This window comes from Triticum aestivum, chromosome 2B (genome assembly GCF_018294505.1).
Source record: "Triticum aestivum cultivar Chinese Spring chromosome 2B, IWGSC CS RefSeq v2.1, whole genome shotgun sequence".
Taxonomy (NCBI): domain Eukaryota; kingdom Viridiplantae; phylum Streptophyta; class Magnoliopsida; order Poales; family Poaceae; genus Triticum; species Triticum aestivum.
In genome coordinates, this window is record NC_057798.1 from 344,511,034 (window position 1) to 344,530,887 (window position 19,854).

A 19,854-nucleotide genomic window follows, 5' to 3' on the forward strand; every position below is an offset into this window, starting at 1 on the left:
AAAATACACCTTGGGACACGGGTGCAGATGTACCCGAATTGCAAGAAAGAAATAAAAATAGTAAAAATGATCAAATATTTGTGAAACTTTTTCGGAATAAGCATTGTCTAGTGTATTACTCATGTGTAAAGTTTTGCAACAGTGACTTTTGTGGTACTCTGAACGAATAAAAACAAAACTGATACTAAATTAAGCTTATTGTTCACACATTTTGTAGTTGCGGTTTTATCTTTATTTTTTAACAATATCACAGAAGTCATTTTGTCCCCTTTAAACGTAAGTGCTATGCTATACTATATTTGTCGCAAAACAGTTTCACATTTTTTGACATTTTTACTCTCTTTTTTAATCGGGTGCGTATAGACTCAGTTCCAAAAATCCGCACCGCAAAGATAGGTATGAGGACCCGATTAATATTTACTTATTTACAAATCGTATCCAGCTAGTAATATTTTAGAGCATCAAATTTTATTGATAGGTTAGGAATTTAGTCTTCACATGGGCAACCCTCAAATATATGGCGACACTTCTTTGGGTCAATCTTCCTAGCTCCGATCCTTCTTAATTTTGACCGTCCAAACAGACTAGATGAAGCTCCGAAATAGAATCCTGCCAGCTCCTCAAGGCAGCAAGATTAGGCTTTCTTGTTATTAGTATGCTACAACAAGATTTGGAGCCAGGTTCTTCTGATCGATTTAAAGGTGCAACAGCCACGCCAGAGGCTTCAAGGTGTTGGTCCTTAGATACACATGCATAAAAACTTCTTGGCTGTCATCAACGGGTCAGCCCGGCTCTGATATGGGGACAACAACAATGCCCAGGCGGCTCATTGTGCCGACAACAATGGTCAATGGTCCAAGAACCTCGATAAATTTTATTATGTTTTGAACTTTTATACTCTCTCCAATCCATATTAATTGTTGTACTAAATCAGCTACAATTAATAACATGGATCAAATAGAGTAATACATTTGAGTCCTTTTCAAAGAAAAGAAAAACCTCAGCACCAAACTAATAACAATATGGGTAACATCACACATATGAAAACAAAATAAGTCTACAAACTAATAAATAAATTATTGCATGACACCACAACTGTGTTACTCTCGATTGTAACATAGACTAGTAACATATGCATGTTATTAGTCTAAGTAACTCCTCACTATGGTAGTCTGAATCTAAGCACTCACAGCCGTCCTATAATAGGAGTAAATAGTACGCAAACCAAGCTTGCAGAACAGCCTGCACCTTAGGAAATAGTATATCCAAGAAAAAAAAGGGGAATTTATCTCCACTCTTTCTGAATTGTCAACAATACATGCAACATAAGTTTGCATCTTCGAAACAAGTCTACCACCACATGCTAGCATACAACATTTATAAGGTGTATCATAACAGCATATCAGTGATCAAACCAAGCATAGCCGCTGTGCCTTCCTTGTGGGTATCAAACCAAGCAGACACCTTCAAATCTACTCCCTCCGTCCGGAAAAGCTTGTCTCTCAAATGAATGTATCTAGCATCAAGTTAGTGCTAGATACATTCATTTGAGAGAGAAGCTTGGGACAAGCCTTTTCGGACGGAGGGAGTACAAGGTTTTCAACAGTTCACCAGGGTCGATTTCATGGAAGAGAGGAAACATAAGGGGAAGACGAGAGGCGGAGACCATGAAGTGAAACCAAAACTTTCCACTGTGTTCCTTTTCAGCTCTGCCATAGCCTGTCTGCCTGTGTCAGATTCTGCCACCGAGTGTTCGACCCTACCCCATAACACTTTGCCAAGCTCCATCGCAGTCCGCGTCACGCCTCCCCTGCATCTCAAATCTAAATCCAATTCCTGCCACAGCAAAGACTAGGCAAGTCCTCTGAGTCTGGGTTCTAAGGCTCATGGGGACATTGCTACTGCAGAGAGGGACATTGGGCAACACATGCTGCTGCTTGTTGTCCTGAGAGCTGAGATGTACATCTTCCACAAACATGCTTTTCAGGGGTTCTAAGGTCTAATCAGCAGCACACTAGCTACAAAGGTGAGCCGTACAAAACAAACAATGAGTCACCATAGAGTACCAGTAACCAATAGCTGGAACATCATGAGCCCTCAGCTGAAAACACCAGTATGTCAGTCACCATATTATCAAACATCCAGTGACTTATTCAGTAGTGAGCAAGTCAGCAACTACCAGAAACACAAATCATAGTCTGACTACAAGAATTCAAAATATGCATTTCATGGTCGAGTTGAGCCAGCAGAAAGCGAGCCATCTCTTAAATGCACTAGGCACAGTTGCAGTTGCTTTTGGACCATTTCAGCAACCATTTGCAGCCTTCCTCGGCTTGTCTCTCCACCTGCTGGCGATCCATTCACCGTCTTCACTGCTTTAACAACACTCTGCTCACACCTCTCCCAATCCTCGTGTTGCAACCAGCAAGACCAACCACCATGGCTGCCATCCATTGCAAGGTATGCGATATGACTAGTATCCCCAAAGGTGTACCTTAATCTCAGAGAAACACAAAATGGTAACCAAGCAGCTCCACCAGATGTCCTCGCATGTGGTGTAAGATTATGGTCAAGCACAAAAGTGAGGGTAAAATCTACTGAATTGTTGGCTCGGTCATGCTGAATATTACTCTTGGATAATAAAGAAGGTTCAGTATAATCATCTGAAACTGATCTTGGATGCTTTTCCAAACAAAGTTCAGCCCGTGCCCGCTCTGCAGCAGCAATGTCCCCATGAGCCTCGGACAAGCTTTTATTCCATGTAATTAGTTTTACAAATTCTTGTATAACTGAAATGGGCAGAGTAAGCAACATGATAAAAGAAGCAATCCTAGAAGCATCATAAGGTTCACAGACAACACATCTGCTGAAGTAATCGCATATCTCATGTATCTCAAATGGTGTTAGCTCTCCCTGAGCACTGCTCTGAGGAGCTTGCTGTTGCTGTTGCTGTTGCTGGTGGTGAAACCTCTTCACATTAAGAACTTGAAGGTGCAATTGAACTCGCTGAACACTAACTGCAAAGACATAACCACTGCAAGTAAAACGAGTCAGAATACATTCAGATACAGTATTCCTTCAGGAATCTACATCGATGTTGGTGCATATTGACTGATGTGATAATAAACTAATATAAAATAGATTACGATGAATGCGATTTTGACCCTTGGTATATCCCAGCACTTCTTTTTTCGAGAAAACGCAAGACCTTTGCGTTTCATTTCATTGAAAAGGTGGGGTGTACAAGTACAATCCTCCTAGGAGGCTGGAATTACATAGCAGGCGCTAGGATCAGTGGACATCCCATGACTGTGGCAGAGACGACCCTGAGTCCTTGGGCCCCTGCTGTGGCCCAGCAGCTGATCTCTGCCTTGATCTTGTCCAGGATCTGTTCAGGAGATGGTCTCGCTTGCTCAAAGACACAATCATTTCTGTGCTTCCAGAGCATCCACGGCACTAGTAGGGCAACGGACTGCAGGGCTTTGCGCAATCCTGGTGGCGTGGCCTCCTTCCCGCGCAGCCACCAGTCCATGAGGTTGGCCTCGTGCTCCGGGACAGGGGCCGGGATGCGCAGCCATGTCAGGGTTGCGTGCCATGTCTGACGGGCAAAGGGGCACGCGAGCAGCAGGTGCTGGATCGTCTCGGGCGCTTGATCGCAAAGGAGGCAGCGGGGGTGGTGTTGTAGCCCTCGACGAGCAAGCCTGTCTGCGGTCCAACACCGGTCTTGGTTAGCCAACCAGTGAAAAAATTTCACCCGCGGTGGCGCCCAGCTCTTCCAAATGAGCTTCCAGGAGTGGCAGGCAGTCGATCCCTGGAAAGTGGCCAAGTAGCATGATTGCGTGGAGTAAGTCCCGTTTGCAGACCATTTCCAGCGCAGCTTGTCCGGCTCGCTGGAGAGTGTAGTGCGCATCACATCCTGCCACGGCAGCAGGTATTGCCCGATCTTGTGGACCCCAAGGGTGCCATGAATGTCGCGCGCCCACGCGCTCCCGGCGAGGCCGGCAGCCACAGTTGTCGACTTGCGGCGTCGCTTGGGGATACACTCATAGAGCAGGGGCGCGATCTCTCGGACGGATTGCCTGTGCAGCCATCGGTCCTCCCAGAAAAGGGCAGTCGAGCCGTCTCCAAGCACCATGGATGTGGACGCGAAGAAAAGGGCTCGCTCATCGGCGGTGAACTGCAGGTCTAGACCCTGCCACATGCGCTCGCTGTCCGTGCGGGCAAACCAGAGCCAGCGCAAGCGCAGCGCCAAGAAGGCGCGCTCCATGTCGCAAACTCCAAGTCCGCCATATTCGACCGGACGGCAAACATGTCGCCAGTTGACGTGGCAGTGCCCCCCGTTTGCAGCCACGCGTCCTGCCCAGAGAAACCCTTGCTGGATCCTTTGGATTTGTCGTAGGGTTTTCTTTGGGGGCGCTAGTGCCAGCATTTGATGGATGGGGATGGCACTTAGCACTGATCTCACCATGGCCAGCCGCCCGGCTCTATTCATCAGCCACGCCTTCCACGCTGGAAGCTGCCCAGCCACCGAGTCGACGAGGGGTTGCAACATGGCAACAGAGGGACGGCGCGTCGTCAGCGGGATGCCGAGATATTTGATAGGAAGGTTCGCAACCGGGCATCCCAGCTGCTCTATCATTGTGGTCTCATCGGTGCCATGAAGGACCGTGGCCGAACTTTTGGCATAGTTCACCTGTAGGCCAGAGGCCATGCCGAACAGGTGGAGTATCCCTTTGACTGCGTCGACATCCCCGGGTGTGGCGTTGCAAAATAGCATCACGTCGTCGGCGTGGAGTGAGATCGCCGGGATGTCGCGCCGAGGGTGCAGCTGTTGCATGATGCCTTCCTGGAGGGCACGCCGCATGAGGCGACCGAGGGTGTCGACGGCGAGCACGAAGAGCTGCGGTGATATAGGGTCTCCTTGGCGCAGTCCACAACGGTGCCAGATCGGCGGGCCGGGTTCCCCGTTGGGCATGACACGAGTGCTGGCCGTGGACAGGAGGATTGCGATTCACTCCCTGAAGCGATCGCCAAATCCGTACTGGCGCAAAACCTCGAAGAGGAAGGGCCAGTATGTTAGTACCTCAAATCTACACCTAACATGTACTTAATCCTACCATTTTGATCTACAACCTAACATGAAAAAAAAGGGCAGCCCGGTGCATGTAGCTCCCGCTTGCGCAGGGTCCGGGGAAGGGTCCGACCACTTTGGGTCTATAGTGCGCAGCCTTTCCCTACATTTCTGTAAGAGGCTGTTTCCAGGACTTGAACCCGTGACCTCATGGTCACAAGGCAGCAGCTTTACCACTGCGCCAAGGCTCCCCTTCATCTACAACCTAACATGCAGTAAAAGATTATTTACTTGTATCGTTGCTCTTAGCGAGCAACCGTCCAGACTAGATAAGATCATAAGGTTGCTATTTCATCTTTTGGGTTCAATGTTTGAGATAACATTGCACTGATTATTCAGTTACATACTATTGTTAGGGGTAACATCTCGAAGGACATAAAAGAAAATGTTAGCAAAAACAAGGATGCACACAGATGTTGCCTTGTGACCATGGGTTCGAGTCCTGAAAACACCCTGTTGCAGAAACATAGGGAAAGGCTGCGTACAAAATACCCAAAGTGGTCGGACCCTTCCCCGGACCCTGCACAAGCGGAGCCACGTGCACCAGGCTGCCCTCTTTTTTTAGCATCTGGTATATAGTGATAAGAACAAGTTTTCCCTGCATCCTGTTAACCAGATCAAATTTGTTGGGGGGGCGAACTGCCTAATTTATAGGAAAAGCAGAATTGTTTTTGTTCAGAAGAATGGATCGATTCTCCCTCCAAAGTTTATCGCCCAAATCTATGATCTCATCTTTCACCTAAAAATCCCTACTTCAACCCGTCCTCACTCCGTCCCTTCTTTTGTACTCACTCCGTCCTCAGTACAATTTTGTACTAAAGTTAGTACAGAGTTGAGACACTTATTTTGGAACGGAGTACAATACATATGAACAAGAAAAACTAAACATTAAAAATAGGACAAGATTAATGTAAAGAATGATAAGAAAATTTTGCACAACTCTTGGAACTTTCCATGTGCAATTGTGTTCTAATAACACACATCTAGTCATCCAATTGCATCATATTAGGCCATTAACATATCAGAAAAGCTGGGGATATTTTGGCTTTCTGTAAAGTATAAAAAGTTGGGGATATCTTGGCTTTCTTGTAGATACCATGCTAATATATGAATAAATTGCATCTTACCCCACAAAGAAGCGCAACGCTGGCTGTTCTTGATCCAAATTCAGAAGTGCACCTTCATTATCTTTCAAAACTGACCCCAATATATCTTTCAGAATATCACGCAATTGTGCAAACAACCATAGAACTCCAAGGTACTTGAGAATGCCTCGCAACACCTTCTTAAGAGCAGCATGAGGGACCCAGCCACCACCATAGCCACCATCATCTCCAAGCCCGATAAAAGCTGTGTTCAATTCTCCTTTCATATGCACAGGAAGGTTAGTGTCAGGAGAAAGGTGTGCAGGAGCTCCGTCTCCTGAAGGTAGTGTGGCATTGCCTGCTCTACTCACACTAGCTGCTATCTGACAACCAACACCTGAAGTTAGCTTAATTTCCCCAGGAGCACCACCACTCAAGCGATTCGTAGTAGTAACTGCCTGTTGACTTCCAGATGAAGTATTGGCACTAGTATGTCTAGCATTCAGAAAGCTCGGCTCAAGAGTATTTAGACCCTGAGCAACAAGTTCCATTATGAATGGTCGAAATTGTGGACAAGGTAAAGATCCACCAATTGAAGGTCCGCCTTTTGGAGGGGTTGCTGGCTGCAGCCAGACCTGATCCCCAGCAAAGCAGCGCATGTCAACAGAGAACTTATTGCGATATATAATGCGTATCCAGTACGGCCCACGGAGCACAGCAGAAACATCAAAAGGCATCAAAGAACTAGGAACTAGTCCATGCCCTGTCCGGCCTACGGCAGAGAGCATAGAGGAAGTCTGAGCATCATGACTGTTTATATGCACAGTAGTTGATGATGAACCATTTGCCAAAAGAACATTGTTTTGCTTTTGTGCAGAACCGCAAACAGCAGGGACAGCAGGCATCTTTGCAGGACGAATTGCACCACCAAGGGAAAGTAAAGGACCTGCTGTCAGTCTGATGCAATCCAAAAATGATGCTACCTCATTGCAATTCACAAAATCCTCCAAAAACTGCATTATGGGAACGTGATTAAACAAAAGATTGACAATATCTCGTGCAAATTTCGTATAGAAGTATGCCAAGTCTTGTTCAGAGTTTAGAATGCCTAAGTAGAAAATTCAAAAGTCTGGCGCCACACATAGATTGGCAGAACTCTTTGCACTTTCTTGGTAAAAAAAAAGAATCATGCAAATAATGATATTCTGTGGTCACATTTTGGTCAAACTGAGCTTAAAATCGACCAGTGCTGCATTTCAATTTTGTTCATGAACCAAATGCTGGCCAACTACAGACAAGGAAACCAAATTTAAACCACCAGTATTTAACAACTTCAAGTTACAAATAAAACATGCCATGGTAACTGCTAGCACTCCAAACATAAAAAATATGCACTTTGATCAACAGTTTCCATGTAAGACTAACAAAAGTACTACCTCCGTCTCAAAATATAAGACATTTTTGCAGTTCAATTTGAACTGCAAAAACGTCTTATATTTTGAGACGCTGCAAAACGCCTTATATTTTGAGACAGAGGTAGTACAAAACAACATCATATCTGAACAAAAACAGTATCTAAACTTTTAAAGAAGTCGAATAGTTCAGTTGGATGCAAGTGACTATAAAGTGGGCAGCCCGGTGCACGTAGCCCCCACTTGCGCAGGGTCGGGGAAGGGTCAAGTGACTATAAAGTGGATTGAGAACAAATGTAGTTTAATCACTGAGATGGCTGCAGTTAAAAAAGGAAAGCATGCACAACTGCACACCGTACTGATACCTATTATACCAACCTCACTGAGATCTGTATCAATATCCAATCTAGTAAATGAGGTGATACATTTTCAAATATAAAACTTCAGTCAACATGTTACCCCAAATGAAGCATAATCACAAGTCAGCCAAACATGCAGTAATGTAATGCACAGTTGCATATATTGTGATGCAGTACGCTTGTATCTAAAAACCATACCTTTGTATGTGGCCAAAGATGATCTGGTGAAATACGCATTGTGCAACCAACCTTACCGGCCTCCCACTCGACAACAAAGTGAACCATGGGCATGGCATTGGCACCATAACTGAACCACAAGTTCATCAAACCAACAGCGTTAATTCGGAAATTTTTAGCCATCTGGTCCGATAACCTGTTCCTGAAACCTTTTCTTGCATGTAACTTTGCCTTTGTAGCTAACTGATTCTCAACTAATTTCTCATCTACTTTAACACGAACCAACCTCCGCATTCCACAAGCAAATACACGAGCATTTGAAAGTCGCCGTAATTCTGAGACAAGCCGCTGTATACTATCAGCCTCAACAGAGTTGTAAGTCAAAGTGATCCCATCATAGTCAAAAGAGATGTGTGAATCCATCTCAGAAGTGTTTGCAATGCGAACACGAGAACCCCATTCTGTAGTATTGCTGCCTCCATGAAGTTCCCACAGTGCACCATAATATGGATCGTTGATCCTAACACCCCATGACATGCTTCCAGCTTCACCGAGACGTAAGCATGTGTGTTTCCAAGAACCATCTTGAGCAAAAGGTAGCCGTAACCAAAGATTAGAGGAGGGTGTCCCCAGACCAACTTCTTCTACATATGGAATGTTAAGAGAATTCATCTGGGTAGTCAGTTGAGCATATTTGATACGAAGCGAACAATGCTTTATGACTTGAAGAAGCACAGAAGCATATATATTTTCTGTAATACAACAATTTCCTTCTCTCAGTATAGTTCCATAGGTGAGGGTTGTTCGAGATTGCACACTGCTTGCAACTTCTGGCAGTTTTCTTCTCTTTCTTGGCCCACCACTGATTATTGATCGCTGTAATGATGGGATGTTCAACAAGAACTCTGAAAGATATCTCTTTCCAGATGGAACTTCAGAGCGTAAAGTGGAGATATTCTCAAAACCTGACAATTTCCAAATAAAAGCATAACATTAAGAAGAAAACCTCTTTATTTTACATAAAAAGCTATTTGAATATCAGAGACTAAAAATTCTAATTTTGGTTAATGTGCACAGTACTATAGTTTGGATTATTTGAGAAATCAAGGCAAGGAGATTTATTTCCATCCACAATAACATGATTTCTCGAGATCTAAATGAGCTCAAGTCATGACCGAATTAACAAGCTGATAGCTTGGATGGATGATCACCTGCAGGGACCAAACCGGAGGTCTCTGTACTATATGCAGACTTCGAATTACTCAGCAGATAACTGTCCAAAGTGACACCAGAAGCGACTTTTGCTGTGTCAATGTTAGAGTGTAGTAAGTCATCATCCAGTTCAGGTGGGCCAGCTCTACTGCTAACCCCCTGACGGCCAACTTTTTGAGAACTCAAATGAGTTGAGGGCGAACTATAAGACAGCCAATTTTCCTTACTTGGAGAATCTTGCTCATATCCTAATACTGTGTTAACAACAGAAGAAAATGAAGGCTTTAGAAGAAGAGACTCATCAATTTCACTATGCCTGGGAGACCCATCTTCCATGCTTTGTAGCACCTGCAATTTCTCTACATCGAGAAGATTTGCAATGCATTCATCTTCACCTAGTTGCATCTGGCCAATGTCAATTCTGTTAAACCTTACAACTTCTTTAGCATCAGTGGTTGTATCAATATTAGACCTGTCTTCTCCGTCAGTATGCACCTCAAGCAAATAAAAAACCGGCATGAGGTTGTCATCAAGTTGCATCAGAAGATAATAGGCATTTGTACGCCAAGGAAATCCCATAACCATAAAATCTGAACCATACAGTATGGATTTTGGTATCTTCAGAGTAATCTGACACTCAGAGTAAACCTGGAACAACCACCAGACAAATAAATTTAGTATAATAAGTTTTAAGATAGTACTATATGAACGAAAACAATCAAATATAGAAACGACGTTTCACTATGAGTATACACATAAAAGGCTAATAGTTCTAAAATGTTTGGGGCCCTGACAGATATAAAGCTGAGGCTTTTCCCTGTGGTCCAGTTGGTGCTAGTAATTAAAACTCAAATGCATAGTACAAGGACATATATCACTAGAATAACGTGGGTAATACCAAGAAAACATCTTCTCTTCACATGCAACATGTTCCCTTACGCATGGAACTTTGAGCAAAATGGCTCATAAGCGTGAACTTTATAGCTTAATTTAAGTTGACACATTGCATTTAGACCAGGTATATATTAACCTCAGTTGCAGCTTGCACCAAGTTTTTGAATTCTAAAAACTTTGGACAAGTGAGTTCAAACAAATAGTACGGTTCAGTTCAGGCAAGAAATAACCGGACCAACCGAGTAGGTCAGGCCTTGTGTCAGGTGATAAATCCATACCACTTCACTCCACTCTTCCACCTCACTCCTGACTAATGATTTGGTTACGTGATTACATAATAAAGATACTTTGGTTACAGATGTTTCTGTGTGTGGATTGGCAACTCCTCGGCGTCGATACTTCATTGGCAAAAAGGTTCAACAAGAAAAATAGTATTGGTGAGGCGGCCACGGCCAGACTCCCCGGTGACAAGGCACAACCAGACTCAGCTTGGAGACAGATAAAATGGAATGGCAGTGATGTTTCCCTCCTGTCGATGGTGACAGAGAAGGGCTCAAGACGATGTTGTGAGCTCGGGTGTTGCAGAATCAAGACATAAGTGTGATGTCAGTGTAATTGGGCTCCAGATGTCAACATTAAGGATCCTGGACGTGCCAAACAGGGAAGCCAAGGGTACCAAAGATCAGCCATGTTCGTATGTGGTCTCAGCACACTGCCGACGTAGATGGTTCTTCAACAGAAAACAAAAACGAACTTCTGTTGAAAGAATGAGTGGTTAGGAGGAGGGTGCTAGGATGGTGTAGAACCCTTTAGTTCAAGAATGGCTCGCCGGAGACGAAGAATTACAACAGAGCTGTTAGGGAAGAAGACGGCAGCTCAGGTCCTCAGAGCTTTTGAGTGGCACCAAGAAACAGGGATGGCAGATATCTCTCCAGATGTAGTCCAAATCGTGGCCAATGGGGCAGCATCACCATAACCCATGTCAGATCCTAGAACAATTAGACATGTATTTGTGGAAGAAATTGGGAATTGACAGAGTATATGCTAGTATAGAGACCAAACAGAGGGCCGATTTATCTATTATAGCTAGATGTATCAGAGTTTAGTCATTCAGGCAAACTGGGAATTCAACGATAGCCACACCCCGGAGGCTTATATAGGCTTCAGTTTACACCTGCCACTGCGGTAAAAGTGAAAGAGGTAAACAGTCCTTGCAGTCGATGAGTGTGTGGGCCCTGGACTCGTTCTTTCACTCTGCACAGGGTCGAGTGACAAATCCTTGCAAGGAGCGAGATGGAACATTGGATCAAGCCGAAGAGTTTTCAGATAAGTTAGAAATGTAACAGTTAACTCAAGAAGCGTTGTAGTAGGGTGCTAACAACCCAATACCACCATCCAAGCCCTTGTAGATCTGGGGAGAGTGGCTGACACCCTAGCTTCTTCAGTTTTTCTGAGATGGTGAAAAGCAGAAGCAAAGGAAGTCGTCGATGACCGAGTGGGGGGGTGTGGGCCCTGGACTCGTTCTTTCACTCTGCACACAGTCACAAAGCCATTGTGCCTCACTCTTCAGTGGCCACAAGCAGAGGGATTGCTTAAGTCGATCTGGTGTTGCTAGACCATGCAGTGCAGAGGGTGAGGACGAGGAGAGGAGGGGAAGGGGCTAGCGCAAGGGGTGTTGGCGTGGCAACTGACTGTGGGCCTAAGTCAGTGAACCAGACCAATTTTATTATACCTGGTCCAAGTTGTGACATTGGCCCACCTGAACTTACGTGGCAGATTCTCTAAAACTTGGTGCCAGCTGTAACTGGTGTCAAATTACTTTGCAGTTACTCCTTTGATCTACATTATGACAGTTCACATTATTCAGATTGGCTTCATACCAAGCACAGGTTACTGTTTTTTTTACATGAAAATGGTTAATGCAAGACCAAGTATGATCAATTAATTGCATGAGAATTCTTTTATTGGCTATTGTAGTTACCAAGCAAATAATTGTTCAACCAAGTAAGGTTTTGGTTTTAGGTTCATCATGAACAAGACGACGTATTGCTGTTTCATGTCGTAGTATATCTAACCTCCTAGATTTTTTCAGTATTCAATGAGATCTTTGCAAGAAATAAATTCAAGAGCTGATTGCAACACAACAGAAGATAAAGATAGCAAGTTGAGCAAATTGATAACCTTCAGGCCCAAAAACCTTCCTGTCGCAGCAAACAAGTGAAGGATGCTTCTGGTCTTTAAGCTCACGAAGACCTCAGTGGGTGTTATGCTCTGTTTATTAAGGGCTTCTTCAGAGTCTAATACTGCAGAAGGTGGTAATATATTTTTTGGTGATTGCAGGAGGAAGCCACCACTCCTATTGTAGAAAAAAATAAGGTATAAATTTAGGAAGTAAAGGGGACTGAGCTGGAAAAAATAAGGCTTAGAAGTTAGAATAGAAATAACTCACAATAATACACTCTTGATTTTTATTGGAATCTATATTGTGGAACATGCAGGAAGATAGGCCTTTTACCATGAATTAAAAGGATCACTCCCTCCATCCAAAAATATTAGGCCCGCACGCTTTCCAATATTTGTTTAGCAATGTGTGGATTACATGAGAAAAAAATTGATACCATCGGGCTCTTATTAGGAAACTTTTTGATGGTGTCAAGTTTGTACATATGAACTTATGAAGTAATGCAGAGTTGAACTAATCGTCGGTCAAAGTTAAATATTGAAAAACACTTGCATCATTGCCAGTCTACTTGACATATACGACCATAGTTGTCATGGTATATCACCTAGGAATTCATTTGCCTGCCAACCAACACCTAGGTAAAGCACTCGTCACCACCGAACTTACCAGTTGTGCCATCCCACGACGCTCAATGTACGTGAGGTGTGTGTGTGCCGTGATCATCATGCTCATGCCATCCCATGAGCTAGTCAAGACACACACCTAAATAGCTAACTAACAAACCCGAACGAGATCAGCCAGGGCGTGGACATGCACACGCTGCATGGCTGTTTATTTAGCTAACAGTATAGCTAAACGAGCTAGCTACTAACGGGCAGCAGGATTACAAACTCAACAGACATGCAACTGCAGTTGCGCGCGGCCGGTGGACATGCAGTTGCACACGGCTGGCGGGCGTGTAACTGCCGTTGTGCGCGGCCGATGGAAATACACTAGTGCGCGACTGATGGACAAACAGTAGAGCGTAGCCGATGGACGTGCAACTGCAGTTGCACGCCGGTGCACGGGCATGTAACTGTACTTGCTTGCAGCCGGTGGACATGCAACTGTAGTTGGTGCCGGTGCACGAGCATGCAACTGAAGTTGCACGCGGCCGGCTAAATACTGAGAAAGCAAAGACAGGATTCTCACATAAAAGACTACAGGAAGTCACTATAATACCTATACTGCCAGAGAGTTTATGACTTTGTTAGTTGTTTTATAAGTACCATGGAATAAATATTGTTTAAAAGAATAAACTTGTTGAAGTGTGTATGTGGATTGCCTGGCCCTTTCCATAAGTTCGGACTTTTGGTTGCGTTGGCTAGTGCATGAAGCTTAACATGGTATCAGGGTCTAAGGTCTTGAATTCAAGTCCTGGCTTTCACAATTTATCCAAAAATTGTTGTTCCCCCCTTTGTGTCCACATATAGGCCTCTGAGCCATACCTCTGAGTCTATTCACATGTTGACTTCCCGCGTCACACGTGAGATGGGGTGTCGAAGTGTATATGTGGATTGCCTAGCCCTTTCCATTAGTTCGGACTTTTGGTTGCGTTGGCTAGTGCGTGAAGCTTAACAAAACTGACACTAAATACCTTGTGGATATTAAGGACAAGAAAGTAAGGATGAAGCATCAACCATGCAAAAGGTAAATAACAACGGACCTGATATTTATTCCCAGGTGAATATACGATTTTCCATATGCCCTAACCTGAAGCACTTCATTTGTACAACAATTCTCGAAGCCCCTTCTATCCACTCTCTGTGCAATTTATGAACAGAGACAAAGCACTAAAACTCAGAACTAGCAGGGAAGCAGGCAAACAAAAAATGCCCACAAGCGAAAGAACTTCAAAAGTGATTATGCACAAGTCTTAGCTTGAGCAAATATAAGAAAATAAAGAGTTCAGTGAAGTTGCATTTTCAGTAATGGACTGGTATGAAGAAAATTTATGAATCCTGCTTTGGCAAGTGCAAATCAGTAAGGTATCCCAAACATAAGGAAATCCACTAGAATGTTCCTAAACATAGTGGTTTATATCAGTACCTTTTGCAGGACGTCCATATGATCTTCTTTCCGTTTCAGGACGACATCAGTTGGAGATCGAGAAATCCGAGTATTTTTTTTCAACTCCCTCTGAATTTCCAGAAGACGTGTGTGTCTATTGCAAGCAATTGCTTTCAAAATGATTGCCTCAACATCAATGCAACTCAGATCAAGAGAAAGATCAGCTTCTTTATCTGTAAGTGGATCCAATACAAATGAACTGTGCTGACACTTTATCTGCATATCTTGCAGTGCCTCAACTTTAATAAATGGAGATGAATCAGATTCTGCTGACCCACTGTTTCTTTCATCCAGCCAATAATTTACTTTCAAACCAGGTATCCTGAACCCACTTGAATCGAGCTCTCCATCTTGACCAAGCTGCGTTGGAGCATTATTCCCACCTTGTCCTGCACTTCTATGACTATCCGAGACAAGTTCAGATTTTATTGCCTCTTTCCATCTACCTTGTCGTAGAACATTAGTCTGTCTAATTACGGTATCCATAACAAAAGAGATGCATAGCTCATGGAGAATTGTATACAAAATTGTGAGGGGATTGTCAGCCACAGCCATTCTCCGTTCGATGTCATCACCCAGAACATACCTTCTTGTCTCTTCAAGCTTAATAGGCCCGGTCTTCTCACCAACAAGTAACTCAATATGCAAAATCCTCCACAGCGAGAAGTGCCCACGGTAACCTAACGTAAGGAGTACTTTGAATTCGCCATCTACCTGTACATTGGCTATTCCATCAGTCACCGAAACCTCAGACATTTCTTTAGGAACTAGGGTTTCAAGTAATTTTGCCCGCACAAGGGTGCTTAATTTCTTCAATGTAGGCCTCCGCTCATCTTGAAAAAGTGTATTCTGAGTACCTATTTCCTCTACAGATTTAGGCAATCTCCTATAGCTCCCTGTATGTATGACTTCTATCGCAGATGAAACATCAAAAATGGGAGCACGAGCTTGCTGCAATCCTTCATGCATAAAGAACAGTGAATCGCCTGTTTGGGTGAAGCAAGTTTCATGGCTGGAGAGAGTTGACGCAAGTTGCTGGCAGTAATGAAGCAAGGGCACCTGCAGAAGCAAAAGCAATATTTTCTGTCACAAAATTCCAGATACATATTTTGATGGCCCGAATATGATAATGAAGGGGGAAAACTTAGTTTTGAAATACATTCTTTGCTGAGTAGCTAAGGAATTAAGGTAGATTGTAGGCTGTCAGAGCAAATACATTACACAATGATAAAATACTTTAAAGTTGGCATTTTGGGTTCAGTACGCACTTCTTCAGCATGAATTTTGCATACATAGAATCTCTAAATGAAGTTTGGTCCTTTGCTCCATCAAAAACGGTTTTAAAGATGACAACAGTTTCGCACACGTGGATGCCCAATCAGCACAAAAAAGCGGCAAAAAAAATTCAAAAAAATGGGAGAAAATTAGGAGAAAAAAACTGTAGTCTCCTTTCTAGAAAACTCGACTTGTTTAAGGAGAAGTTGGGGGGCAGCAGAACAAAATATTCGGAAAATCCAGAAACAGATATGAAAATTTTGCTTTTTTAACTGAAATTTTATTTTGAAGGTATGTTTGGTTGATTCCACAACATGCCCTACCAAATTTTTGCCAACCATTGGCTAGATATTCTTTGACCCTTAGTTTGCCTATTTGGCAATAATTGTGAAGGCAATGTCAGGAAGGTGGGCAAGTTCTCATAGGCAACCAACCAAGTAAGAGGCGAGATGTCATAGGCTGTCAAGATTTTGGTAGGGAAATTTGGGCACCAGAAAATACCCTAGAAACAGTCTTTACGATGAAGATATAGAAGACACTGAGAAAAAAGGAAGAAAATTAAAAAGAATAAAGAGGATTGGAAGTCGCTGGTGAGGCTATGGAGGGTGGCAACCACACCTTCGTGGTCTTCGCATTGCTTGGCGATGATGTCTTCAAGGGTGTTGGGTGGTGGTGGCGGCGGCGATGGCGCCGGAGGCTGACTCATAGTTGTAGTCGAGATCATCGGGATCGTAGATGAATCTGATACCAAATTGTCACATGCTTGGGAATCAGCAGGCTGGGACGTGGAGCATAGGGGTAGTAGTGAGATACTAGTGGCCAAGGACGATAGTCCCGCCGACCCATGGCGGTAGCAAGGGTGAGAGGGACGCACAGTGACGGAACTTAAACCGGCAGATCTCGAGGTAGGGGATCCTAAGCTAGATGTCTTCGAACGAGGGTAACAGAGACACGGGGATTTTACCCATCATGTTCGGCCTCTCCGAGGAGATAATACCCTATGTCCTGCTCGTGTTTATTGCGTTGGAGTGTGTACAAGGTACAGGTAAACTACCACGAGATTGTAACTTGTCTTAACTTGTGTTCTATTGACTAACCCGGCCCCGGCTTATATAAGATACTTGGGTCCTAGGATTACAAGAGCCCTAGTCGGCTACGTCGGTGGAGAGGAGAGTCCTCCACGGATACGAAGTCCTTGTCTTGAACATCAAGGCTTCCAGAGTCTTCATGTATCTCGCCAAGGGATACTCAGCCTGGCCCACCAGACCGGGAGTCGACATAGTGAGTCCCCTTATCCGAGACACCATCAAACGACACAGGAGCAAGAGGTGAGAAAATAGATTAACTTTTCTGCTTGCTTTCTTGCTCATGTGAGGGCTTGGACTTGGACTCCAACTAGAATTGGATCCAGCCAGCAAGGTGGCCTTCTTTGGGACTAAACCTTCCCAACTTAGGAACCGGACTCCTACTCTAACTCTAGATGGACTCAGCAAGCACTAGACTACACGAACTAGGGCAGTCCTGGCCCAGCATGGCCCTTGAGCCTGTATGTTCGGCCCACATGACATCCCACTTTTCATGATTGTTTTCAATTTTCTGTTCTAAATGGGTTACTACGGAGCAAGGGAGGGATCACACTTGAGGGACCAAGATTGTTCTCTAGTAGAGTAGAGGGACCAAGCGTAGACTTCGGCAATAGAAGGGCTAAAAATATACTCTTTCCAATACTTTGCGACCTTCAAACTGAACTGATAGCCTGACCAAATTGAAGTCAAAGCATCCGGAGCCCTAAATTATGTTAGGGTGATTAATGACAACCAAACATAACTGGCTAATATTTCCATCAAACAAATCTAAGGAGAATTGTTTTGTGTTGAAAATGTCTCAGTGAAATGGAAGGATTCAACATGAATTTAGCTCAAGGCTGTGGAAACTTTCAAGCATTTTGTAGCTTTAGGTGTCGGTTCATAGACTGGTTTGCCAGATTTGTTGAAAGTGTTACCGTTCAAAAAAGACAAGTCTACTTGCTTGAGAATTGTCATATGTAATACTGCTCAATAGCAGAATACATATACTCATATGCTTGACATAAATTCCAGTTTTGTTGATGCGAACTGACAGTGTAAACCATGGCCTGACCAGCAAGGCGGATTGACCACAAGTCATACACCTGCTATTCTATAGCATCTAAGGTGCTTCAAAACGGATTCTCCTGTGGATTCTGATTAGGATTGTGAGTCCTAACTGAACGTTCAATGCCGACTAACAGTCTCCACAATTTTAGCAAAATTATACTTACCACAGTGGGTGTTCTCAGCATTCGCTGATTCTTCAGTGCTTGAAAGTTATACTCCCTCCGTTCCAAAATAATTGAAATTCTAGATTTATCCTAAGTCAAACTTCATTAAGTTTGACCAATCTATATAAATTAACATCTACAACACCAATTTTTCTTCATTAGATTCATTATGAAATGTATTTTCATATTATATATATTTGAGATATTGTAGATCTTAGCATATTTTTCTATAGACTTGATCAAACTTAAAAATGGTTGACTTAGGACAATCCTAGAACTTCTATTATTTTGGAACGGAAGAGCAATATCATAAAGGAAAAGATCTCCTTCGAATATATGTGGGTTTTGCAGCACGGTCTGGTCAGAGCTATAGTAGTGGAATGTAGACTAAATAGATTTTGATGTACACTCCCTTCGACGCAATCGTAGCCATCCCCAAGATTATACTATTATGGATTTTATACAAGGATACCTAAAGTTCTTATAGTCCCAACAAAGAGTTGAACAATGATTTCCTATTACAGTAAACACTTCTGTCCTTGATTGCAACATAATCCAAATCTGCTTTCCCGTCACTCTATTCAACTAAGGCAGCCTTCAGAGCAATCAAAGGCCTGATCCTATAAAAACATTTTTACTTGAGGACACAAGTTGCAGTTCTAATTGAACAATGAAAGTTGAAACTCCTTATTCAAGGAAGGAAACAATTGACAGCTGCGGACCTGCTGGCACCACTTGGCGAGGACATGGAGCCGGAGCATGCGCTGGCGGGTGCGGTCGATGAATTTGAGCAGGTCGATCTTCTTCTCAGTATCCGACCTCTGCTGCGCTGCCTCCCCCTCGGCGCCCGCCCGCGACTTCTCCACGAGCTCCCGCAGCGCCAGGTAGGACTCCTCCGCCGCCTGCCGCGCCACAGTCCCCAGCTCCACTGTCTGCTGACCCAACTCCCCCGCCATCTACCACCACCCGAGAGTGAGTGAAGAGTCTAGGGTTTCACGCACGTCTCGGGGTAGGGACCTACAGGTGACTGAGCCGCGCCATAGCCACCGCAGCTGCTCTCCCTGTAGGGTTTCCAGGAGATTGTAGAAGGTCCGCGTACACGGAGCGGCTGGGCGGCTGGGCGGCCGCTGCCTCGGCTATAGAGTTACGCCCCCGCAGTGCCACCAGCGGCTTCAAATTGGGGATCCTGTGAGAGGTCGGGAGCCGCAGCCGGTAGAGTTCAGCTTGGACCGAGAGGGGAAGTTCGAAAAGTTTGTGGGAATGGAGCTGGGATCGCGAGGCGGCGGCCGGCAGGAGGTTCTTTTTCTCGAGGGAACGGCAGGAAGAAGATGGGCGAGCTGGTGCGTCAGAGCATCTCCGGCCGTTCGGCGCGCCCAGGACTGAAATAGCGGGTGTGTTTGGTCCAGTGGATAGGTTTAGGTTGCTGTGGGTAGAGAAAAATTCGCTACGGGTCCTATTACTTACGCTAGCGCGAGCTTTAGTCCCTGTGGTTACAAACGGAAGAAAATCTGATACAACCGGGTCATACGCATGCAAACGTGAGACCACCCCGAGCGCTTGACCTCCGGCAATACAAATCTCAAAGCACGCAGCATCACCTTATCCAAACTGGAGCCCAGATCGACGCCCAACCTCTCCAATGCCGCCAACTCCTGTCGCCGGTGTGCTCTGCTTCGGCTGCTCACCACATCGCCGCCGATGAGATCCATTCCGGCTGCT

The 19,854-nt window shown here is 44.4% G+C and overlaps 1 protein-coding gene across 3 annotated transcripts; it reads right to left on the reverse strand.

The window, feature by feature from the left end:
• Positions 1-1,264: 1,264 nt before the first annotated feature.
• Positions 1,265-19,531, reverse strand: LOC123044895 (mediator of RNA polymerase II transcription subunit 14). Of its 3 annotated transcripts, none has more exons than XM_044467779.1 (9): positions 18,858-19,531; positions 14,541-15,620; positions 14,158-14,255; positions 12,452-12,626; positions 9,604-10,024; positions 9,376-9,468; positions 8,186-9,129; positions 6,259-7,229; positions 1,265-3,034 (listed from the first exon to the last, which is right to left on the reverse strand). In XM_044467779.1, exons 1-9 carry the CDS (start codon positions 19,089-19,091, stop codon positions 2,227-2,229), a joined length of 4,824 nt encoding a protein of 1,607 aa, XP_044323714.1. In that variant the 5' UTR covers positions 19,092-19,531; the 3' UTR covers positions 1,265-2,226. The 3 variants fall into 3 exon arrangements, with proteins under 3 accessions (XP_044323714.1, XP_044323713.1, XP_044323712.1); XM_044467778.1 differs by having other exon boundaries at positions 6,259-6,599; positions 6,675-7,229; positions 9,376-10,024; positions 18,858-19,530; XM_044467777.1 differs by having other exon boundaries at positions 9,376-10,024; positions 18,858-19,529.
• Positions 19,532-19,854: the final 323 nt, after the last annotated feature.

Coding starts and splice junctions, on each gene's coding strand:
- LOC123044895 (XM_044467777.1), bottom strand. CDS start 19,091: ATGGCGGGGGAGTTGGGTCAGCAGACAGTGGAGCTGGGGACTGTGGCG. Junction 15,621..18,857: donor TCGCCAAGTGGTGCCAGCAG/GTCCGCAGCTGT, acceptor TTGCTTCTGCAG/GTGCCCTTGCTTCATTACTG. Junction 10,025..12,451: donor GAAGGTTTTTGGGCCTGAAG/GTTATCAATTTG, acceptor TGGTTGTTCCAG/GTTTACTCTGAGTGTCAGAT.